Raw genomic sequence first — 26377 nt, forward strand, 5'->3', positions numbered from 1 at the left:
TTTTTCAATCTAGTTTCTTGAGTTCTGATTACAAATGTAAATATGTTACTATGATTTCAAATCCAAATTTATTGCTAGATGATTATTATCGGTTAAATTCAGCATGTATATATTTTCTTTCAGTTTTGTTAAACCCTATTGCACACCTGGGGAAAATGGCATTCCTGTTTATAAAGACCCTGCATGGGTAAAAGCAGTGAAAGAAGCCGATGGGGCCCTGAAGCTATCCAAAGAGGATAGAAATATGCTCCTGGTAGATATGGTTCCTTCTGATGATGAGAATAATGATGAAGCCATGGATACTGATGATGAGGGTAAGTGTATCTATGACTTGATTATAACACACACTCTCTCTCTCTCTCTCTCTCTCTCTCTCTCTCTCTCTCTCTCTCTCTTCTCTCTCTTTCTCTCTCTCTCTCTCTCTCTCTCTCTCTCTCTCTCTCTCTTTCTCTCTCTCCAAAGAATAACATGCAAATGATGTAAATCCTTTTTCTTTTTTCTTGCAAGAACTTAAAGAAAATACTAACTTACCAAGCTAAAGTATTTCATTTTTATAATGTAAAAGAAAATATACTATTCTAAGAAAATATTTGTCCTCTTAGTGTACTTTCTTTTGATAAATATCGATCTATTATACGAGATGAAATAAAACTAGCCTAGAGTCAAATTTACGCTAAGGTAGTACTCATAATAATCGATAGAGACACAAAATGTTTTTTATCATTACTTGATATTCGATAATGGGAATACTAATACTAATCGTAGGCCTTTTGGAAGGGAATCTATTACTGAACTCGACAGATATTAGAACTTTTCTTAATGTAACTTTTACTGAAAATGGCTACTGTATATTAACAATAAAAGAAAATACTAACTTGCCAAGATAAAACAGTTGAATTTTATACAAGAAAATAGATTATTTCCAAGGAAAATTTTTCCTATTAATGTACTTTTTCAGACATACTTGTGACGTCATCACTGAAAAAGTCTTTGTAAAGTCAAACAGTCATAAGTCGCGTATGTCGTTAGTTGCTGACTACCTGTATTATGATACCTAGATGACTGACTGATCCTGTCCTCTTCTCAGAAGCAGTTACATAATTCTTGCATTTTGTCACAATCTTAGGATTGTTCCTAATCTGGTAAAATCCAATCATAGTCAAGCAGAGGGTGAAGTACGTGGTAGTTTTCTCAACCATCAAGTATATATAACTGGCTTGGTACTTGAAACAACTACTCTAACATCTCTTGTCTTTGGAGAAGCTTGTTCCTCATGGGTATGTTCATCAGCTGTCCCTTCGGTGGTGTTTGAAGCGGCCCCTGGTCGGAGGCCAGCGATCCCCTCATAAGGAGGATGGGGAGTTGCTTCTATGCTTGATTGTACAGAAAAGTTTCACTGTATGGAAGCTTACCTTCATCAGCATCCAATCTAGCAAATAACAGCACAATCGCTGCACCCCAAGGGAAGGGGGAGGAAAGAAAAAAAAAGCAAATCATTCTTACTCATCCTAGACTTACATTACAACTGCTATCTTGGACAAGATGCTTCTTGTCCTGTATGGGAGCTAAGTTTGATGCACAACCTGCTGATTAGCTACCGCTAGTCTGAGAGAAAACATATGGGTATACTCCTGGTGATAGTGGGCCTTGAAGGTTGTCTGGCATTTCCAGACACAGGCCTTCAAAACTTGACATTGTAAATGCTAGCATGGACCTAATCCCTCTAACTTTGTGAATGTGTGCTTGAGCTGATTTGTCTGGATCCTCAACTGATGGTAGAAATGTTTGCTTGATGGGTTCCCAAAGCCTGAAGAATATGGTGGTGTTGATCTTCTTGAACCTATCTCTGCTAAGAAAAAAATTTTGTTGCCGAGTCCACTTCACATAACTAGCCCCCCCACAGGACAAAGATCCAAATCATCCAGATCTATGGTCACATATTTAAGGAAGGATATGGAGGACTCAAACCTAGTGTTATGAATAGTTGGGTTCCGAATCTTGGCAATAAACTGCAACGAAAGTGAGAGACCTTCCATCCCTTAGTATGACTAATGATATGCTATTTAGTTCGCCTACGTGCTTCACTGAGGGCAAGGCAAGATGGAATACCATCTTCAGTGCCAGTTCTTAATCTAATGTGTGCCTCAAAGGTTCATACAGGGCCCTTTTGAGGGACCTGAGAACTTGAGTGACAATTCTTGTAAGTTGCTCAAGTTCTTAGGAGGACAGACTGCTCGAAGTTCCTTATAAGCATAAATAGTTCCCACAAGGAGGAAAGATCTACGTCCTAAAGTTTAAAGACCTAGCTCAGCTGAGACTGAGAGGAGCTTCTCTCAATGAAGGTAAACCAGGAAATCCACTAATTGTGGCAGAGGATCTAGGCAAGTATCCAGACATCTGTGTACTGCCTCGCAAAAACCCATTCACTCAGAGGAGATGCTGGACAGTCTCAACCTGTGAAGTGACAGGGTTGCCACTAGTTTTAGGACCTCTGCAGGTACTCGTGTGATTGCCATGGGATAGTTCTCCACACGCATAATTGCCAGATGAGTTGGGTCTACCAGAGACAAGTCCCCACACACTAGGACTCCATGTGCAAGGTCTACACGCCACCTTATTATTAATTTTAACAGCAGAGTTCCAGCTTTCCAGAAATCATACTCCTAATAAAGGACTCCAGGTTGTTTACATACATACATATACCAAAGGCACTTCCCCCAATTTTGGGGGGTAGCCGACATCAACAATGAAGACAAAACAAAAAGGGGACCTCTACTCTCTACGTTCCTCCAGCCTAACCAGGGACTTAGCCGAGTTCAGCTGGTACTGCTAGGGTGCCACAGCCCAACCTCCCACATTATCCACCACAGATGAAGCTTCATAATGCTGAATCCCCTACTGCTGCTACCTCCGCGGTCATCTAAGGCACCGGAGGAAGCAGCAGGGCCTACCGGAACTGCGTCACAATCGCTCGCCATTCATTCCTATTTCTAGCACGCTCTCTTGCCTCCCTCACATCTATCCTATCACCCAGAGCTTTCTTCACACCATCCATCCACCCAAACCTTGGCCTTCCTCTTGTACTTCTCCCATCAACTCTTGCATTCATCACCTTCTTTAGCAGACAGCCATTTTCGATTCTCTCAACATGGCCAAACCACCTCAACACATTCATATCCACTCTAGCCGCTAACTCATTTCTTACACCCGTTCTCACCCTCACCACTTCGTTCCTAACCCTATCTACTCGAGATACACCAGCCATACTCCTTAGACACTTAATCTCAAACACATTCAATTTCTGTCTCTCCATCACTTTCATTCCCCACAACTCCGATCCATACATCACAGTTGGTACAATCACTTTCTCATATAGAACTCTCTTTACATTCATGCCCAACCCTCTATTTTTTACTACTCCCTTAACTGCCCCCAACACTTTGCAACCTTCATTCACTCTCTGACGTACATCTGCTTCCACTCCACCATTTGCTGCAACAACAGACCCCAAGTACTTAAACTGATCCACCTCCTCAAGTAACTCTCCATTCATGACATTCAACCTTGCACGACCTTCCCTTCTCTTACATCTCATAACCTTACTCTTACCCACATTAACTCTCAACTTCCTTCTCTCACACACCCTTCCAAATTCTGTCACTAGTCGGTCAAGCTTCTCTTCTGTGTCTGCTACCAGTACAGTATCATCCGCAAACAACAACTGATTTACCTCCCATTCATGATCATTCTCGCCTACCAGTTTTAAACCTCGTCCAAGCACTCGAGCATTCACCTCTCTCACCACTCCATCAACATACAAATTAAACAACCACGGCGACATCACACATCCCTGTCTCAGCCCAACTCTTACCGGAAACCAATCGCTCACTTCATTTCCTATTCTAACATATGCTTTACTACCTTTGTAGAAACTTTTCACTGCTTGCAACAACCTTCCACCAACACCATATAACCTCATCACATTCCACATTGCTTCCCTATCAACTCTTATCATATGCTTTCTCCAGATCCATAAACGCAACATACACCTCCTTACCTTTTGCTAAATATTTCTCGCATATCTGCCAAACTGTAAAAATCTGATTCATACAACCCCTACCTCTTCTAAAACCACCCTGTACTTCCAAGATTGCATTCTCTGTTTTATCCTTAATCCTATTAATCATTACTCTACCATACACTTTTCCAACTACACTCAACAAACTAATACCTCTTGAATTACAACACTCATGCACATCTCCTTTACCCTTTTTTAGTTAGAAAAAATTCAAATTACTCTCGGTACCTCAATTAGAAGCACCTACAGGTCTTGGTACAATTCGGAGTGTAGCCATCAGTGAAAATAGTGTTATCGGTACTTGTCTAGAATTTATATTGTGCACCACAGAGCATCTGTTTACTTTCCGGATATTAAATTTTCTTTTGCTTACTTTCCTATGATCAGAAGCTGTGTTTTGATTGAGTTTTTAATAACCTGATTGATATGTTGAGTTTCTAGTTTTCTGGTTGATGTTAGGAGGTATTTAGTTTCTTTTTCAGGTGAATAAGCAATTGTAACCCAATGTTTTTCCTATTTCAGATGATAGTGACAAAAGCAAAGAAAATGTAGATGCCAACATTGGTAAGTCATCATCCCACAAGAATAAAAAGGACAGTGGGAAAGAGCCGAGTAAAAAGCGCCGTAGAATTATCCTCCACTCTGATAGCGAATCTGAAGATGAGTATAAGCCAGGTGAGATGAAACTAGGCTTTTAAGAAATAGCACTTGCATGCATAGTTGTTATTTGGCTGTAGAATCTAAGGTTTATGTCAAAGTTCAAAAGCTTTTAATTATCCAAGTTATGCATTTGTGTTTGCAAATTTTCAATATTAAACTTAGCCGGTGATTATATAAGCTGCAGCTCTGCTGCCCGACAGAAAAACTCTACGGTCAAAATACGCCAGCGATCGCTATGCAGGAGGGGGTGTACATCAACAGCGCCATCTGTCGAGCAGGTACTTAGTACTCCATGTAAACAAAGAACCAATTTTCTCTCTGTCGTGCCACCGGCAAGACCTACTAAAATTCGCTGTTGCTTACTGGATTGGTTTTCACAGATTTTGGTGAAGTACACATTTCTAGTTATTAGCTTTCGCTTTGCAGAGGTTATCTTCAATACATCCTTGCATTCTTTTATTGATTTTTGGATTATTTGTTGACGACTTGGATAGATTTTGAATTCCCCTTTGACTAATTCAAGATGGCTGACCCTTCTCAAGTCCCTAAATACAGAAAGTGTAGTGCTAGGGACTGTTCAAGGCGTCTTCCGAAGGCCTCTATCGATCCGCACACCGTTTGTTCCAATTGTCGGGATAAAACCTGTCAATTGGAAGATCGATGTGAGGAATGCGTTGGGCTTTCGGAATTCGATTTTCTCGAATTCCTGAAATATTCACGTAGGCTAGAGAGAGATAGAGTCAGGAGAAGTTCATCTCGCTCCGTTGATATTTCCTCTCCTCATGCCCCACAACCTATTCCTTCCCCTGTAGTGGTTGCTCCTGATCCCCCTTCTAGCACTCAACAACCTTCGATGGCAGATATGATGCGTGCCATCCAGGCTCTGGGTGAGAGTCGAGTCATTGGCGAGTGACCGTAACCAACTCATGGCAGACGTCAAGGAGTTGAAGGGTAAGAGTGCAGTGGGTAGTGACAAAGTGAGTGGTAGTGTTGTGGAAAGTGTTAGTGTTGCGCTTGAGGGTGCGTCTGTTCGTGCCTGTCGTCCTCCCAGTCCGGGACCTCTTGCAAGCTCCCAAGCCCAGGGGAGAAGCAATGTCGTACGACCAAAGGGTTCGACAGGCTTTAATCAGCGGACAGACGTTCCCTCCGTGGTTTCGGACGTATCTTACCAAGATCGCCCCACCCACAAGAAGACGAGAGAGCCCATTTATTCCTCGTCTGCGGAAGATGTTTCTCGGAAGAAACAATGGACCAAGGTCTCACGGCCTCTTAAACGCAAGTCGGTCCCTTCCGCGCAAGTCCAACGGCCCAGCTGTAGCCACTGGGTCAGTTCGGACTCGCTGCAGTCTTCCGATGACTGCACACCTCCTAAGAGAGGCAAAGCGGTACCGCAACAGGCAGTAACACCGTCTGTTGCCGCACCTGCTACTGTAGACCCTAAGTGGTCTTTGCTGCAGACCATGCAGACGCAGTTAACGTCATTAATGCAGGACTTTCGTGCGGAGAAGGTTGACGCTGCACCACCCGTTAGCCTACAACCAACCACGGTTGTGCGTCCAGTGGACGCTGAGGCTACCTTCTCCCGCACTCCAGCTGTGAGAGTCCCACCACCCATGCGCAGTGTACCCTGCCAGCCGCATGTTGACGTTCAGCGACGCACGGAACCCTCCGTTGACGTTCGCGAGTTACAACAACAACCTAAGTTGTTTTGTTTTGACGCGGTGCGTCAACCTCCGCAACCCAGTGTGGTTACCGCTACTCGCCCACAGCAGACTAGTCAGTCAGGAGTAGACGCTTTGCGCCCCCGCGCTGCTATGGTTGTTGCCAGCTCACTGACTGGCCAACAGTTCCATGACGTTGCGTCCAGTGCAGTCACGCATGCACCCGTGCTGCCGGACTCAGCTGACCAGCCAATTCCTACTCCTTTGCCGCTTCCTCCTCAGTATTCAGACGATGGACTCTCTGATGATGACGACGCTGCACACTTTGACGACCCGCATACGGACATCGACGAACCCAAGACCACGCCTCCCTCCTTGGACTTTAGGAAAGTTCTTGCTCTGTTCAAGGAGATGTATCCTGATCAGTTTGTTTCTGCAGCCCCACGCTCTCCTCCATCTGAGTTCGCTTTAGGCACGCAGTCATCCGCGCCTGCCTTTACGAAGCTCGTCCTCGCCCGCTTGTCCAAGAGAGCTTTAAGAGTGTTGGGAGATTGGATGCAGTCCAAAAAGCACCTTGGGAAGACAGCATTCTTGTTTCCCCCTGCGAAACTCGCTTCCAGATCGAGCGTCTGGTATGCCACGGGAGAAGTTCTCGGCTTGGGAGTTCCTGCCTCTGCCCAGGGCGACTTCTCAAGTCTAGTAGACTCTCCCCGCAGGCTAGCCATGAGACGCTCCAAGATTTGTTGGACTCCTTCAGACTTAGACCATCTGATGAAAGGAGTGTTCAGAGCCTTCGAGGTTTTTAACTTTTTGGATTGGTGTTTGGGAGCGTTGAGCAGGAAGACCTCCCCTTCTGACAAGGAAACTTCCATGCTCATTATGTCCTGCATGGACAAGGCCATACGGGACGGTTCCAGTGAGCTTGTGGCTTCGTTCGTTTCCGGGGTCCTCAAGAAACGGGAAAACCTTTGCTCCTTCTTGTCAGCTGGAGTAACACAATGTCAGAGATCGGAACTTATGTTTGCTCCTCTCTCAAAGTGCCTTTTCCCAGAGGAGTTGATCAAGGAGATTGCTGCCTCCTTGATTCAAAAAGACACCCATGACCTGGTTGCGTCATCTGCCCGCAAAGCCACCCCTTTGCCTACCGTGTCTAGACCCAGGATGGACACTCCAGCGTCCAGATTTATTCCGCCCTTTCGTGGCAGAGCCTCAAGCAGAGGAGGTGCTCGTGCCGAAGGGAGACGTGGAATTAAGAAGAAAGGTACCAAGTCCTTTAAAGGCAGAGTCTGACTGCCACCTTCTTCAGACAGCAGTGGGAGCCAGACTCAAGAACTACTGGCAGTCCTGGGAGAACAGGGGCGCAGATGCACAATTTGTGAAGTTGCTCAGAGAAGGGTACAAGATCCCGTTTATGCGCAAGCCCCCTCTAGCAACGTCTCCCATCGACCTCTCTCCCAGGTACAGAGAGGAGGACAAGAGACTAGCTTTGAAGCAAGAGGTGTCCCTCTTACTAGAAAAGGGAGCGGTAGTCAAAGTCCGGGACCATCAATCCCCGGGCTTCTACAACCGTCTCTTCTTAGTGGTAAAGAAGACAGGAGGGTGGAGACCGGTGCTAGACGTCAGTGCTCTGAATGTCTTTGTCACAAAGCAGACGTTCTCCATGGAGACGACGAAGTCTGTTCTAGCAGCGGTCAGGAAGGAAGACTGGATGGTCTCTTTAGACCTAAAGGACGCTTACTTTCACGTCCCCATCCACCCAGATTCCCAACCTTTTCTAAGGTTCGTTTACGGGAAGGTTGTCTACCAATTTCAAGCCCTGTGCTTTGGCCTAAGCACGGCGCCTCTTGTCTTTACGAAACTGATGAGGAATATTGCCAAATTCCTGCATTTAGCGGACATCAGAGCCTCCCTCTATTTGGACGACTGGCTTCTAAGAGCTTCTTCCAGTCGTCGCTGTCTGGAGAATCTAGAGTGGACTCTAGATCTGACCAAGGAATTGGGTCTCCTGGTCAATATGGAAAAGTCCCAACTGGTCCCATCCCAAACTATAGTGTACTTAGGGATGGAGATTCACAGTCAAGCTTTTCGGGCTTTTCCGTCGGCCCCCAGAACAAGTCAAGCCCAAGGATGCATCCAGAACATGCTAAAGAAGGACCGATGTTCAGTCAGACAGTGGATGAGTCTGATAGGGACGCTTTCATCCCTGGACCAGTTCATTGCGTTAGGGAGACTGCACCTCCGTCCCCTTCAATTTCACCTAGCTGTTCACTGGAGAAAGGACAAGACGCTAGAAGCGGTCTCGATCCCCATTTCCGAGAAGATGAAGTCATCACTGACTTGGTGGAAGGACAACATCTACCTCAGAGAGGGTCTGCCCCTGGCTGTTCAGACCCCCAACCACGTTCTCTTCTCGGACGCATCGGACACGGGCTGGGGTGCGACACTGGACGGTCGGGAATGCTCGGGAACTTGGAACTCGAATCAAAGAGCGTTACATATCAACTGCAAGGAGCTACTGGCAGTTATATGGCCTTGAAAAGCTTCAAGTCCCTCCTTCTAGGCAAGGTGGTGGAGGTCAACTCAGACAACACCACGGCCTTGGCGTACATCTCCAAGCAAGGAGGGACCCATTCTATGACGTTGTACGAGATCGCAAGGGACCTCCTCACCTGGTCAAGAGATCTAAACCTGTCTCTAGTAACGAGGTTCATTCAAGGCAACATGAATGTCATGGCGGACTGTCTCAGTCGGAAGGGTCAAATCATCCCAACAGAATAGACCCTACACAAGAATGTGTGCAAGAGACTATGGGCCACATGGGGCCAACCTACCATAGATCTCTTTGCAACCTCGATGACCAAGAGGCTCCCAAATTATTGCTCGCCAATCCCGGACCCAGCAGCAGTTCATATAGATGCTTTTCTACTGGATTGGTCCCATCTAGACCTTTATGCATTCCCCCCGTTCAAGATTGTCAACAAGGTACTGCAGAAGTTCGCCTCTCACGAAGGGACAAGGTTGACGTTAGTTGCTCCCCTCTGGCCCGCGAGAGAATGGTTCACCGAGGTACTTCAATGGCTGGTGGACGTTCCCAGAACCCTTCCTCTAAGAGTGGACCTTCTACGTCAGCCACACGTAAAGAAGGTACACCCAAGCCTCCACGCTCTTCGTCTGACTGCCTTCAGACTATCGAAAGACTCTCGAGAGCTAGAGGCTTTTCGAAGGAGGCAGCCAGGGCGATTGCTAGAGCAAGGAGGACATCCACTCTTAGAGTCTACCAGTCGAAGTGGGAAGTCTTCCGAAGCTGGTGCAAGTCGGTATCAGTATCCTCAACCAGTACCTCTGTAACCCAAATAGCTGACTTCCTATTATACCTGAGGAAGGAAAGATCTCTTTCAGCTCCCACGATCAAAGGTTACAGAAGCATGTTGGCAGCAGTCTTCCGTCACAGAGGCTTAGATCTTTCTAACAACAAAGATCTACAGGACCTCCTTAAGTCTTTTGAGACCTCGAAGGAGCGTCGTTTGGCCACACCAGGTTGGAATTTAGACGTGGTACTAAGATTCCTTATGTCAGAAAGGTTCGAGCCACTACAATCAGCCTCCTTTAAAGATCTCACTTTAAAGACTCTTTTCCTCGTCTGCTTAGCAACAGCTAAAAGAGTCAGTGAGATACACGCCTTCAGCAGGAACATCGGATTTTCATCTGAAACGGCTACATGTTCTTTACAGCTTGGTTTTCTAGCCAAAAACGAACTACCTTCTCGTCCTTGGCCGAAATCGTTCGATATTCCAAGCCTTTCTAATTTAGTTGGAAATGAACTAGAAAGAGTCTTATGCCCTGTTAGAGCTCTTAAGTTCTATTTAAGACGAACTAAACCTTTACGAGGACAGTCAGAAGCTTTATGGTGTGCTATTAAGAAACCTTCTTTACCTATGTCAAAGAATGCAGTTTCCTATTATATCAGACTGTTGATACGAGAAGCTCATTCCCATCTGAATGAGGAAGACCATGGTTTGCTGAAGGTAAGGACACATGAAGTTAGAGCTGTCGCAACTTCAGTGGCCTTTAAACAAAATAGATCTCTGCAGAGTATAATGGACGCAACCTATTGGAGAAGCAAGTCAGTGTTCGCGTCTTTTTATCTTAAAGATGTCCAGTCTCTTTATGAGAACTGCTACACCCTGGGACCATTCGTAGCAGCGAGTGCAGTAGTGGGTGAGGGCTCAACCACTACATTCCCCTAATTCCATAACCTTTTTAATCTTTCTCTTGAAATGTTTTTATTGTTGTTTTTTGGGTTGTCCGGAAGGCTAAGAAGCCTTTCGCATCCTGGTTGATTTGGCGGGTGGTCAAATTCTTTTCTTGAGAAGCGCCTAGATTAGAGGTTTTGATTAGGTCCTTTAGTATGGGTTGCAACCCTTGATACTTCAGCTCCTAGGAGTCGCTCAGCATCCTAAGAGGATCGCGAGGCTCAGTAAGGAAGACGTACTTAAAAAGGCAGAGTAATTGTTCAAGTCGACTTCCTTACCAGGTACTTATTTATTTTATGTTTGTTATTTTGAATAACTGCTAAAATGAAATACAAAATACTTAGCTCATAATAATGTAAACATGTAATGCTGGTCTCTACCCACCCCCCTGGGTGTGAATCAGCTTATATAATCACCGGCTAAGTTTAATATTGAAAAATGTTATTTTTATTAATAAAATAAATTTTTGAATATACTTACCCGGTGATTATATATTAAAGGACCCTCCCTTCCTCCCCAATAGAGACCCAGTGGACCGAGGAGAAAATTGGTTCTTTGTTTACATGGAGTACTAAGTACCTACTCGACAGATGGCGCTGTTGATGTACACCCCCTCCTGCATAGCGATCGCTGGCGTATTTTGACCGTAGAGTTTTTCTGTTGGGCAGCAGAGCTGCAGCTTATATAATCACCGGGTAAGTATATTAAAAAATTTATTTTATTAATAAAAATAACATGTTTCAACTAAATGTATAATTATTTCCTAACTTGTCTCAATGCTCTTGGTTCCTTTTATAGTATCATGGAAGATTTTTTTTTTTTTTCTTTCTTTTTTGCAGCCCCTCTGGTTGTTGGTCATACATAATTTGTATATATACAGTACAGTATATATATTTTTTCCTACGCAAATTCAAACCTTCGTCATTTATTTGGGTCAACTCCTAACTTATTTGATTATGACCAGAAATAAGAAGTTTTTAGATTATGGTAAACTTTGTATGATTACCAACTATCCCACCCATGCTGGGAAGAAGCATCTTAGTTAGCAAGACAGCTCCAATCCTCTCTTGGATGCTGTAGCAGGCAGTTATGTTTACAACCCGAGATCATGCATAGTGATAGTGGCCGTCTGTCTTCTGTCCTTGTCCAACCAGAGCATGACTCGGTACAAGTGTCTTTTATTTCAGATTATGATAGCCTTAACAGGGCTTCATCTCCTAAGAGCATGCTCAGTCAAGGGTTTCACATTTTTCTTTCAGATATTGCAAATCAAGGAGATTTTTTCAGAATTACAGGTACAATCGCCAGTGAAGGTGTTGAAAACTTCACCTCAAACACTACATCGAGTGACAGCAAATCAACCTCTCTCTCCAGGCACAGAATCAGTGTTGCTGGAAGGATTATATTATTGCTTAGACTTCTGGTACAGAAAGGCACCAAAATAAAGGCTTCGCCACTGAAGAAAACCACTGGCTCTCTTAAGAACGCTTCTTTTTCATATGCTTTACGAATGTCTGGTGTGGCATCCCCTTCTAATTCAAAATTACAGGTTTGATCTATCATGTCCCACAGATTCAGAAAGGTGGGCTAATTAAAGTCGGTACATGCATGCCATCGGATTACGCTAACTTAATTTGCCGCTATCCACACGCATCAATACTTTACTCATCAACAGAATGCGCCGCCATGATCATGTTTGAAATAGATTTGGTGGCTAGGGAAGGTCCTATGTCTTTTCAAGTGGAATAGATTGCCAACTACTTCACTCATTCCTCGGTCTGCATTGTCATAAAGTAAACATGATTTTCCTAATTTTTGGAGCTGCAGCCTCGAGGACTATGATAAAAAAGACATCAGAATCTTACCTACCTTCTTTTTCTCTTCCATCTCAGATATCAGAGATATAACCTATGATCTGGACAGTTCATTACTTTGTCCTGTGAGATTGGTCAGACATTACCTGCCCCTTTTCGTCCTATGTCCCTAACCTATTTTTGAGTACAGGACGCAACAACAAGAGAGTGACAAAGAATACTACTACAGGTATATATATTTTTGGTTATAAGAAGTGATTCTTAAAGCCCATTAGTCCTCGAGATTAGTACTTCCAGGCTCCCCTCCCAGAGCTCATAACATCTGTGATATTATCTCAACTCTAGTGTTCTGTAAAAACCATTCTATAGCACAAGTCCTTAGTGCTGGAGTCTGGAAGAGACAGTCTACCTTTACTGCATATTACTTTTAGTGCTGTACCCACAGATTACCTGACACCTTTTCTTTGGGTCCTATAGTTGCTGCTCAACAAATCATTTAAAAGGTTTTTGCTTCTAGGATGATAAAAGTTGGTCACATTTATTTTGAACATAGGTGAGTATGAAAGTAGAATGAATGAATTCCCCTTTTCTTATGCACATCCCTCACTTGGGAGTATCAACATTGAAAAAATGCATATGGAAATAAGACCTTCTTATGTGACATTTAATCAAGATAATTTTGAAACATTAAAATGAAATTATAATTTTCCTCTGGTCATTTAATCCTCGTGAGGGATGTGTCTTTGTCATTTACGTGGGACTAACTTATAGACCTTGCCGGTCTTAGAATGTCGCCATTTTATCGAGGTTAACGTTTAGACAGACACCCACCTGCTACAGTGACACATCGTCCACCTAAAGAAGACTCCCCATATAAATGACGGTTTGTTTTCGTATAGGAGCATACTTTTAAAGATAATTTGGATTTTACCTAGCTATACAAACCTGAGTGATTTATTTTAATGTCCCACCTTATTCACCCTGTAAGTCTTGACTATGAGATAAATGGAGCTGTGTGACTGACACTCCATTGTGAGTGGGATGACTGGTAACCATAGATTGTCACTAGAATCCCCCAACTTCTTAATTCTCATCGTAATTAAATGACTTAAGAGTAAACTCATACGAATGACTCAGGTTTGTATAGCTAGAAAAAATATAAATTATCTAAAATTTGTTGTATTATTATTACTGTTGTTATAATGGATAGCATAATGTAAGTACAACAGCTATGTATAGTGGACAGTATTGTAGAATAGGTATAAAGGTAAACAGATATGTGAGGGAACAAAAATGTCGAAGGTGCTCCTTGATCTTAACATAGTCTCTCTGAGAACACTCAAAAAATTTGATGAAACATTTAGCTGATCTATATATATGGTTATGAATCCGCAAAGATAGAATTTGATGGGTGTCTGTACTATATTAAGATATGTTCCGACTTGCATCAAGACTCTAGTTTTAATACGTCATAGGAACATATCTCTGTGGTAACCCATAAACATGCTGTATAGTGAATGAAGGCTCTTTTAATAAGCAGAGATGTGATGGTAATATTGCCTATTTGATGAATACATTATGTTCATGTACATCATGAAGGAATATTAAGAAGTTTAATTTTGTAGTCAGGTGCTGTCTTTTTCAGCTTTAAAAGTATGCTGACAGTAAATTAAACCCTTTAAATAATATAAAAGTGATGCAAGTCAAATAGGATGTCGGGTAATAGATAACCTAGATGATGCCAATGGGATTTAAGCCACTTCTAAAAGGATTACAAAACCTAAGAATGTAAGGAATAAAGTTTTTCCATAGATTATGTGGAAATATAGATACTGAATGGTTAATGACTGAACAAAAATTCAGAACAGAAATATTTGGTAAAAGCGAATGGTTGAACAGTTTCAGGTACGCATTAGTAGTAATAAGGGGATTTGATTTGTTATACTTTTGGGATGTACTATATTATTAATTGATTACTAGAGGAAGGGATGTACAGAATAAAGAACATGGTAAAAAGGGCAGCAGAACATCAAAGTTTTTGAGGAATGGAATACGAGATGGCTCAGTGCCCTTGGTGTATAAGTAAGGAATAAATGTTAGAATTCTTGAAGTGCAAATTGCAGCATAAGGTATTCCATAAGCTTAGATAATGTGGAAATTGTGAGCCCGTAAGAGGTACGTTCAAGAGGGAATTGCAGATTTCATTAATCTGCGGTTTTACATCCTTTAGTTTTTGTTCGCTTTTCTAAAGCTTGGATAATTTTCTGGATCTAAGAGGGATAAAAAAAGTTGAGCATTTGATCTGGAAAAAATCTTTTTCTTGGATGTTTTTACGGTAACTTTTTGGCTCCTAGTTGCATGCTCTTTAGCCCTCTACCATCCATCCATTCCTGTTGCCTTTCTTCTATCGTGCTGGCCAACCTCTTAACTTTTATATCATACTGGAAATGCAGGGTATCTTCCAATCGCACATTGAGTGTTAATGTCCTCCCTGGCCCTAGTGCTAGGCTGTAAAGTCCAAGCCGATGAATTCAATCCAGATTTTTCATCTTCATTGTTCCATAGAACTGTCGATTCTGCAGTGCTAGGTTTGATGTTTTAGCCTACTGGTAAGAGTTTATTTTTTCAATAAATTTTATTTATTTAGGTTTTCAGTTGTTCAGTTGAATCCTACTTAAACTTGTTTGCTGCCCCCCTCCTTTCGTGAATGCACCAGTAAACCTAATATTGAAGAAGTTACTTTTGGTTGGCAATAACAGCTAGATTGTTTTATTACTTTTCTAGTGACATAAGTCTATTGAAAGGAAAACATACGGGAAATTTTTTTAGTTTTAGGGATAAACGTCAATAAAACCAAGCTTCGTGACAGAAGCAATACAATGTGAACATCGAGAGATTCATAGAAATAAACTTGCTCTACTAAAGTTCATATAATAACGTAGCATACCAAATACAGTAGTTGTAGAATACTTTTAATGATATGGTAGTCAGCTCTATTAATGTATTTATTCAGTGTTTTTGTCACTTGCAATGTATTCTGCATTTATCAGGCAAAGAGGCAGAAGAGAGTGAAGACTCTGGGAGCTCAGGGGAAGACGAAGGAAAAATTACTGAACCAGAGACTGAATCAGAAGTCGACTCTCCCGTCAAGGTATGCGTGTGTGTTTCTACTTCGTGCTTTTACATCAGGCTAATTGATTAATGTTCTTGCCCATTGTTCTTATCGTACAGATTTCAATATCTTTTCCTAAGTTAAAAGCTATGAAAAGTAAAATGATTATGGTGTAGTTAGGTTTTTTATTCATCTTAGTATAGAGCTAATGCTATATTATTTATATGATATATGTAAGCCTTTTTCAAGCTCATATTTAAAGTTAAGTAATCCCTCACCATATCGCAGTTCACTTCTTACTCCCGCAGTACATTATGGATTTAAGAATATACGTAAATCTTTATAGCAGACTTCTCTCTATGTCATAGGTTTTTATGGTAGATAAGTTTTATATGTTTCATATTTAAATTTTTTTTCGATGAAAATGAAAATGTACTCGTTCAACTTGCAATCTAACGTTTTGTGTGACCCCCAGATTTTCACTCATAATAAAAGGACTGTTCCTACCCAGATACAAATCTTCATCCTTCAGTAGGAGTTGAAGGACTCCGGTTTGCATAGTTCGGTGCAATCTCGCGTTTTGTGTGACCCTTCACTCATAATAAAAGGACTGTTCCTACCCAGATACAAATCTTCATCCTTCAGTAGGAGTTGAAGGTCTCCGGTTTGCATGGTTCGGAAAAATACAAACGACCTTTGAAATTTGTGAGCTTTATCAAATATCTTGTGTATCATTTCAGTTTTTTTTTCTTTTTTCTTTAGATCAAATTATAATAAGCCAAGCTCTCTATCCCAATTTATAGTTAAAAAAAGTTAAAGAAGCCAAACTAAACAATTAAAGCAATAAAAGTATCGTTAGTAACACTCAAAAGTATAAGCAACCGAACGAAAAACAGCAACACAAAACTGTAAACACCCGAATGAAAAACAGCTATTTTGTTATAAACAAACTGATTTGGATAACAACAGCTGTTTTGCTTATATTTTAATTTTCATCCGAAAGTAAACATCTTAATTGTTACAAACAAATGAAGTTAGTAGATTATGACATTTATTATTACATCATACCTTTCTTTGTTTATGAAAAGGTAAACCAAACCACACAAATACTACTGTACCAAAAGAATTGGATAAAAGTAATTAATCTTTTAAACTTTTTAATCAAGCACTGCACAGCTAGAAACTATGAAATTATCTCATCGACACTATATGCCATTAAAACTTATATTAGATTAAAAGAGAAAAGTATTTTTACTAAAACTATGTACCTCTATGTGGTAAAATGAAAATAAGTTCAAGTAATAATTATCTCTTTTAGCAAGAGAAAATGTCCTTCCGTAGTTTGCCTTAATTGGTTGATTTGAAGAGAGTAGTGGTAGTCTTGTTTATCTTATGTAAACAGTGGAAAAAATTTATATTTGCCATGTTTTTATTTCATAATACACTACTAACATGTGAATATTTTGTGTATTATTATTGGATACAGTTAAGTGAAATATCAGTATTATCTAAATACTTTTTATATTAATTACTGCTCTACTTTTTTATCGCTGTAAATGGGCATATAGTTTGGTCAATGGCATAGCCTGGACGAGTAGTACATATGTTAATGCATGTTCCTATTTAGATTTTTTTTAATTTAAGTATATGTAAGGATGTGTCCACAGAAATTGTAAGTTTTAGCTGAAAATGTGTTTTAAGAGTGTGTAACCAGTTTATAAATGAATAGATTATAAAGAAAATAATTTTTTTTTTTTAAACTGAAAAAAATACTGTAGAATACGGTATCAACTTTCCAGTTTTACGGCTTTTGTGTGGGTTCTGGAACATAAAACTCGCAATATCTGAGGGAATATTGTAATTACTGTTATGTATATGTTTATATTTTATGAATTTTCATTTTGACATGACAGAACTCAAACAAGCGGAAAAAGCCATCAACCCCTGCTACACGTAAATCGAGCTCCTCATTTATGGAATCTCCATCGTCAATGAAAAGTCCAGTTTTACCAAAAGTGTCTGAAAACACTAAATCGAAGTTGTCCCTCTTTGCTGCAAAGGACGTAAGGATATTTTGTTTTTCCTTTATTAGTTCTTGGAAATGATAATGTGTAATGAATAACATTATGATTATGATCGCTTTGTTTTCAACTGTTACTAGACTTTGAAAATTTATAAATACTATTGCAGACACCAACTAAATCTAATGATGGGGGAGAGACATGGCCTTTTATGAAGTATACATGGCTGTTTCCAGAAAATATCATGGATAGGGAGAGGAGACGTCCTACTGACCCCAACTATAATCCAAAAACCGTTCATGTTCCTGAGAGTTTTTTGAATTCGCAAACCCCGGTAAGTTTGAATTTTGTTGTATTGTGTACTTTATGAAATGAACCTTTGGTGTCTTGGAGGTATCATAGTATTATTTCAGACTTATTAGTTTAAGTAAAATTTTAGAATCCAACCTCATTAAAGAGTGTATTTTATTGTACTGTATTATAATCTTAATCTCTTGGAGTTTGAGTGAAAAGTGAGTATCCAACCCCAGTAAAAGTTAATTTTTTTGTAATGTGTAGTTTCTTTAAAATAAACCTTAATCTCTTGGAGTCATCTTGGTATTACGTAAGATTTATTGATTTTAAGAAAAAAGTTAGAATGGTAATTTTTTAATTGAGTACAATTTTTTTTTGTGAAGTTATATACTCTTTCTTTTATATCAAGGAAGGATATTTAGTACATTATGTTCATAGAGTAAATTTTTTGGTGAGGAGCCAAAGTCAAGTAGAAGATGGTTGGTGTTTATACAACTCCAAGGTATTGGTCTATTAATAATAGGCAGCCATCTTGAATCTAAGTTCTCCTAACTTTTTCTAAGATATCACTCAAGTTAGTCTTATTACACTTTGGAAATTCATGCTTCTCTCAGAAATTTGCCTGTTAGCACTAGTCTTAGCAGATAAAATACATACATACATATACCATGGCACTTCCCCCAATTTTGGGGGGTAGCCGACATCAACAAAGAAACAAAAACAAAAAGGGGACCTCTACTCTCTACGTTCCTCCCAGCCTAACAAGGGACTCAACCGAGTTCAGCTGGTACTGCTAGGGTGTCACAGCCCACCCTCCCACATTATCCACCACAGATGAAGTTTCATAATGCTGAATCCCCTACTGCTGCTACCTCCGCGGTCATCTAAGGCATCGGAGGCAGCACCAGGGCCTACTGGAACTGCATCACAATCGCTCGCCATTCATTCCTATTTCTAGCACGCTCTCTTGCCTCGCTCACATCTATCCTCCTATCACCCAGAGCTTCCTTCACTCCATCCATCCACCCAAACCTTGGCCTTCCTCAAGTACTTCTCCCATCAACTCTTGCATTCATCACCTTCTTTAGCAGACAGCTATTTTCCATTCTCTCAACCTGGCCAAACCACCTCAACACATTCATATCCACTCTAGCTAATAACTCATTTCTTACACCCGTTCTCACCCTTACTACTTCATTCCTAACCCTATCTACTCGAGATACACTAGCCATACTCCTTAGACACTTCACCTCAAACACATTCAATTTCTGTCTCTCCGTCACTTTCATTCCCCACAACTCCGATCCATACATCACAGTTGGTACAATCACTTTCTCATAGAGAACTCTCTTTACATTCATGCCCAACCCTCTATTTTTTACTACTCTCTTAACTGCCCCTAACACTTTACATCCTTCATTCACTCTCTGACGTACATCTGCTTCCACTCCACCATTTGCTGCAACTACAGACCCTAAGTACTTAAACTGAACCACCTCCTCAAGTAACTCTCCATTCAACATGACATTCAACCTTGCACCACCTTCCCTTCTCGTACATCTCATAACCTTACTCTTACTCACATTAACTCTCAACTTCCTTCTCTCACACACTTCCAAATTCTGTCACTAATCGTCCATGCTTCTCTTCTGTGTCTGCAACCAGTACAGTATCATCCGCAAACAAAAACTGATTTACCTCCCATTCATGGTCATTCTCGTCTACCAGTTTTAATCCTCGTCCAAGCACTCGAGCATTCACCTCTCTCACCACTCCATCAACATACAAGTTAAACAACCACGGCGACATCACACATCCCTGTCTCAGCCCCACTCTCACCGGAAACCAATCACTCACTTCATTTCCTATCTTAACACATGCTTTACTACCTTTGTAGAAACTTTTCACTGCTTGCAACAACCTTCCACCAACTCCATACAACCTCATCACATTCCACATTGCTTCCCTATCAACTCTATCATACACTTTCTCCAGATCCATAAACGCAACATACACCTCCTTACCTTTTGCTAAATATTTCTCGCATATCTGCCTAACTGTAAAAATCTGATTCATACAACCCCTACCTCTTCTAAAACCACCCTGTACTTCTAAGATTGCAGATAAAACAACATTCAGAAATCCAAATACAGTAGTTTTGTTAATGATTACTTGTTGCTTACATCCCAAGTAGATTACTTTTTATTTGCATTTGCATCAAATACATTCTTTATTTGCCAAGAAAGCTCCCTATTGTAATGTACATAAGGCTCTACTTTCCTAAATTTTCTATTTAGGCAGTTCTTTCATTTTCTTTTATGTGCACAACCTAAATATATTTAGTTTATTTTTTTTTTTGTTACATTCACAAGTTACTGGAGCTTTTAAGAAATTGGAATCACAAGTGGTCTTCCACTTGACAAAGATTATTTATACGGATTGGGATCAGGTTCCCTTTTCTTACATTATTTTTATTATTATTATTATTATTATTACTTGCTAATCTACAACTTTAGTTAGAACAGCACAGTGCTATAAGCCCAGGGGCCCCAACAGGGAAAATAGCCCCATAAGGAAAGGAAACAAGGAAAAATAAGATATTTTTAGAACAGTAATTGCATTAAAATAGAATATTTTTAGAACAGTAACTACATTAAAATAAATATTTCCTATATAAACTTTAAAAACTTTAACAAAACAAGAAGAGAATTTAGATTGAATAATGTGCCCAAGTGTACCCTCAAGCAAGAGAACTCTAACCTAAGGCAATGGTAGTGGTAGGCCATGGTACTACCCAAGACTAGAGAACAATGGTTTGAATTTGGAGTGTCCTTCTACTAGAAGAGCTGCTTACCAAAGTTATAGTCTCTCTTCCACCCTTACCAAGAGGAAAGTAGCCACTGAACAAATACAGTTCAGTAGTTAATCCCTTGGGTGAAGAAGAATATCAACAATCTAAAGTATGTAGAGGTCTTATTATGTATTGTAATTATATTGTTAATGGCATAGTTTATTGTAGGTTATTTTATTATTCTTATATAAAGCTCTGGGTGATAGGAGGATAGATGTGAGAGAGGCAAGAGAGCGTGCTAGAAATAGGAATGAATGGCGAGCGATTGTGACGCAGTTCCGGTAGGCCCTGCTGCTGCCTCCGATGCCTTAGATGACCGCGGAGGTAGCAGCAGTAGGAGATTCAGCATTATGAAGCTTCATCTGTGGTGGATAATGTGGGAGGGTGGGCTGTGGCACCCTAGCAGTACCAGCTGAACTCGCGTGAGTCCCTTGTTAGGCTGGAGGAACGTAGAGAGTAGAGGTCCCCTTTTTTTTGTTTTGTTTCATTGTTGATGTCGGCTACCCCCCAAAATTGGGGGAAGTGCCTTGGTATATGTATGTATAACAAATTTTTCCAGGAAAGCTAACAAAATGTATCTTGTACTTTAGAAATATATTTTTCAAGTATAAGAGGATTTTATCTTGGAAAATTACTTTAGATATCTCATTTCATTTTATCTGAAGACATGTTTATTTAGAATTGCTTCCATATAATATAGGCATATTACCTAGTCCAGTTTCTTAATACAGTATAATGTACCAAATCAACCTTTTTTATAGTTCTGGTACTCAACTGCTTATTATTTAGGCATAGGTTATACATGACAAAAAGCTATGTAAAGTTAAGTGCTAAAAGATACTACCTGTAATGCTACACAGACCTACATTGTTTTGTTTTGTTGCAGGGAATGAGACAGTGGTGGGAGCTGAAGTCCCACCATTACGACACTGTTTTATTCTTTAAAATGGGAAAGTTCTATGAACTGTTCCATATGGATGCTACATTAGGGGTGCAGGAACTTGGACTATTAATGATGAGGGTAAGTTTCAATGTGATGTGTTCTATTTAGTTATTACATTAGTATGTTGCTTGAAATTTTTGGTGATGCAATATGTAATGTCTTGTTTCATGTCATTAGATTTTTTATTTTCATGAATATGGAAATTATCATTTTTATTGAAGTATTTGCTATACTAACTAGAGTAAACTTTGTTTTGTAGGGAGAACAAGCACATGTTGGCTTTCCAGAGATAGCTTATGGCCGCTATTCATCAACCTTAATTGAAAAAGGCTACAAAGTGGCAAGGATAGAGCAGACAGAAACCCCAGAGATGATGGAGAAACGTATCAAAACTTGTAAGTTTTTTTTATTGCAAAGGTCCAAGAAAGTTTAATTAAGAAAGTATTTTTACAAAATCCTGTTCCATAACAATTTTGTTGGTTTTAATTTTAAAAGAAACATATTTTTCTTTTTTTATGCACTACCAAATTTGTGTAATTTTTTTACAGTATCATATCTGCCCTTGTCATTCTTCCCTCCATGAGCAGGATTTATGCATTTTAAGACTAAGTTTTTGGGTCTTTGACCCTACACCAAACTCTTTACCACTACTGTATCTGGGTTTGTCTTATATTTTGACTACCTAATCCTTCCTTGTAAAAGTACCTGTTCCATCATATTGCTTATTTCATTTGGTCTTCCTGGCTTCTCTATTTTCTTTTTTTTCCAACAGTGAGTAGACCTACTAAATTTGATCGTGTAGTTCGTCGTGAGATTTGCCAGATCAGCACCAAAGGAACACGTGTGTACAGTGTCCTCGATGGGGAATCTTCAGAATCATCAACTTCGTATTTATTGGCATTATCCGAAAGGGTAAGTTCTAGGGCTATTCCCCTTCAGCAAGAATATAACATTCTGTAAAGATACTTAATATTTTGATATCTTACTTGTAAATTGCATAGCTAATATTGAAGTGCAAGGTTTTTAACCTTAAAGAAAAATAGAAAAAATTCTTCTCTCATCCCACTATCCCTTCCCTTCTGAGGAACTAACTGGTGCTGTATTGTAGTCTTAGTGAAAGGTAGTAACTCAGCCTGGTGGTCTGTATGAAGCTAACAAGCCTAGTCTATGAAATCATTATTGTGTTACTGTACCGTAAATTAAAGCCTACCAGGATTTCTTCAATTTTTGTCTTCAGTACTAGGTTAGCATGGGATGTGCTCTGCTTAAAAAATTGGTTAAAAATGTGTATGGGTCAAATATTTTATTTAAGCATTGAATTTTTGCAGAAGGCTGTAGTTTTTCCGTTAGAAAAATAGCTGATTGTATTAAATTGGTGGCCAAGAGAATGTGTGATGAGAGATGGGAACTGTAAGAATAAAGAAGGGAATAGTGTTTCTGAGTGGAAATTCAGATTAGGATTTCACTCATTTGTATTTTAGCACTGTAAGTTAGTAGGGAGGTAGAAATTAGTGTTCAAATATCGAGTGGTAATCAAGGTGCGAGGGTGGAAATTGTTGGGCTTAAATTACAAGTTATTTCTTCCATGTTTGTAACTAGGGTATATGATAAATTTAAAGTGTCTTGATCTGGTTGACCTTAACTTTATTCAGTTGAAGCACAAAAGAAAGTTGAATTCTTCAGAACAAGCTGTGATTCCTTCTGTTTCCATGCCTATGTCTATGGACAGATGGCTGGGTCACATTTTTCCAGAACCTATGGAACCTTTTCATCCTTTTGCACATCCGAATCATGCCACACAATTGGAATCTGTGATTGAAGCACAGGCCGAAACTATTAATGAATTTCAGACTTCATTTCTGACCCAATCGCTTGGATCAATCTTTGTCTGTTGTAGTTAATTACGTGCAATGTAGTATTACCACTCTCCTCCCAAACGAACGTACCAATTCTTGTCATATACTGTCACTGGTTTGGTGAAGAGTTCTTTGCTAATCAGTCACATTCCTTTAAGGATTCACTTACATTTTGTCAATAATTGTTCCTTTAGTTGATAGAGGATCTGTCAATTTGCAGCATAATGATTACTGTTTTTAAAAAGATTCAACGTAGTGAATTTTGGTGTATCACTTGTGCTTTCATTCCTTGCGTTAATTCTAATGCTTTTATTCCCGGCTTCATTTTTTTGCAAAATGATGATGAAGTTTGCCGGCTAGTATTTTATCCATCTCAATTTACTGAAGGTATAGAGAATTTGGTTAACTTTACTTCTTACAAACAAGTATGAAAACTAATTTTTCTCAAGGTCAGTGTACTACGGTTTTGAAAACTTTAAAATTCTGAGGATGATTTTTCTTTTGTAGCTTTATTAAAAGCAATTTCAAATTTTAACAGCCGAGGTTCCACCCAAGCTGAAAGCGTAAGCCTATTAAAGGACTAAGGTTTGTGTAATTACAAAAAATACAAATACTGTAACCTAAAGTTTGTGATGTAGGAATGATCTTTAATATGTTATGATTATATGAGGACCTGAATTTTGGATTAAATAGTTTTTAAAGCTTTTCCATGAGCTAACCATCACCCTCCCCACACAATGCTGACATGTTTTCATGTAAGTGTCCTCAGTGCTTTATCTGAGGAAATTGGTGGATGTGATAGGAAGAAGGTCGGCATGTTTGAGGAGGCAAATTCTTCATTGTTTGGCTGGAAAATTTAAGAAAATACTGAAAGTCACTACCTAATCTTTTTATAAATTTTGCATTTTATTTTTTTTAAACTATTTTTTTAATGTTTTTGTATGAATTTGTTATATTATTATTACTACTACTACTAGCCAAGTAAAGGAAAACTAGCTTCATGTTAATTTCTTCTAACATAAAACCATTACTTGAAACCTGTTTCATTTGTCGTGCAGTAATTTCTGAAAGGAATGGGTTTGTGAGAAAAGGTAACTTTATTTTTGAAGATTACATTGTATATATAATTTGTAGGGTTTACTTTGTAGTTGCAATTTTTATACATATTTTACAGCCTACAAGAGGAGCTGGTGATGGTTGTGAGCTAGGTGTAGCGTTTATTGATACAAGTATAGGGACGTTCCATCTTGGACAATTCACAGACGATCGTCATGTATCTCGTCTTCGTACACTCATGGCACACTACACGCCTGCTCAGGTAGGTTCTTGATGTGTATTTTCTTCAGTATTTTTTACTTTTATCAATTTGCATTATACAATAACTCCTTGTCAATAATTATATGCCATTTGTGAAAGTCTTCTCAGTGTTTTCATTCATCCAACAGATTTTGGTTGAGCGAGGGCGTCTATCTCAAAAAACAAAAAGAGTTGTTAGTGCATCTGTTCCTTCAAACCTGTGTGATAATCTGATTCCAGAAAAAGAGTTCTGGACTAGTAGTAAGACTCTCAGTTTCCTTGCTGAGGGGACCTACTTCAAAGGGGAAGACTCTTCCTTACAGTGGCCAGAAGAATTGAAGAATCTGCTAGATGAAAGTAAGATGCTTATTAATTTTTCTCGAATGTATGTGGCAATTAATTTTTCTAATTTTCTTGTTAATTTGGAACCATGTCTTCCTAGAAGTCAAGTCCCTTTCAAAAATATATAAGTCTAGATACTACAGCATTCTAACTTTGTAATCTATTTTTATGCCTATGGTTGTAGTTATGTTAACGTATTGTTAATGGGTCTTTTGCATCCATTGGTGCCTTTACTTTAGCTTCATTCTTGCTTCCTTTTGGCCATTTTGCAGTTCAACCTCTTATAATTTTACTTCATAGTGCAACTGCAATGCCTTCTCCTAGAGCATGTCAGTACTTAATGGCCTTTCTGGCTGTATTGCTGACCCATATGGCCCTAAGCCATAAATTCAGTCCCCTCGTTTTCTGTCCCTCCTTTTATGTAATTACTCCACAGCTCTTTTTTTTTTTTTTTTTTTTTTTTTTTTTTTTTTTTTGGGTGGGGGGTGGGGGGGGCATATCCATATACCAAGGCACTTCCCCCAATTTTGGGGGGTAGCCGACATCAACAAATGAAACAAAACAAAAAGGGGACCCCTACTCTCTACATTCCCCCCAGCCTGACAAGGGACTCAACCGAGTTCAGCTGGTACTGCTAGGGTGCCACAGCCCACCCTACCCCGTTACCGTTATCCACCACAAATGAAGCTTCATAATGCTGAATCCCCTACTGCTGCTACCTCCGCGGTCATCTAAGGCACCGGAGGAAGCAGCAGGGCCTACCGGAACTGCGTCACAATCGCTCGCCATTCATTCCTATTTCTAGCACGCTCTCTTGCCTCTCTCACATCTATCCTCCTATCACCCAGAGCTTTCTTCACTCCATCCATCCACCCAAACCTTGGCCTTCCTCTTGTACTTCTCCCATCAACTCTTGCATTCATCACCTTTAGCAGACAGCCATTTTCCATTCTCTCAACATGGCCAAACCACCTCAACACATTCACATCCACTCTAGCTAATAACTCATTTCTTACACCCGTTCTCACCCTCACCACTTCGTTCCTAACCCTTTCTACTCGAGATACACCAGCCATACTCCTCAGACACTTCATCTCAAACACATTCAATTTCTGTCTCTCCATCACTTTCATTCCCCACAACTCCGATCCATACATCACAGTTGGTACAATCACTTTCTCATATAGAACTCTCTT

The 26377-nt window shown here is 40.0% G+C and overlaps 1 protein-coding gene across 2 annotated transcripts in view; it reads left to right on the plus strand.

Annotated features, from left to right (window-relative positions):
• The window catches only part of Msh6 (DNA mismatch repair protein Msh6), a 72279-nt gene that overhangs the window by 17879 nt on the left and 28023 nt on the right, over nt 1-26377 (plus strand). For both annotated transcript variants that reach the window (XM_068354163.1, XM_068354173.1), the window contains exons 3-12: nt 124-314; nt 4601-4753; nt 15517-15617; nt 17492-17641; nt 17769-17933; nt 21631-21765; nt 21947-22082; nt 22460-22599; nt 24718-24861; nt 24989-25196. In XM_068354163.1, coding sequence (XP_068210264.1) covers nt 124-314; nt 4601-4753; nt 15517-15617; nt 17492-17641; nt 17769-17933; nt 21631-21765; nt 21947-22082; nt 22460-22599; nt 24718-24861; nt 24989-25196 — 1523 coding nt within the window. The remainder of the gene's footprint in view (nt 1-123; nt 315-4600; nt 4754-15516; nt 15618-17491; nt 17642-17768; nt 17934-21630; nt 21766-21946; nt 22083-22459; nt 22600-24717; nt 24862-24988; nt 25197-26377) is intronic.

The sequence above is a fragment of the Palaemon carinicauda genome, chromosome 2, assembly GCF_036898095.1.
Source record: "Palaemon carinicauda isolate YSFRI2023 chromosome 2, ASM3689809v2, whole genome shotgun sequence".
In the NCBI taxonomy this organism is placed as follows: Eukaryota; Metazoa; Arthropoda; class Malacostraca; order Decapoda; family Palaemonidae; genus Palaemon; species Palaemon carinicauda.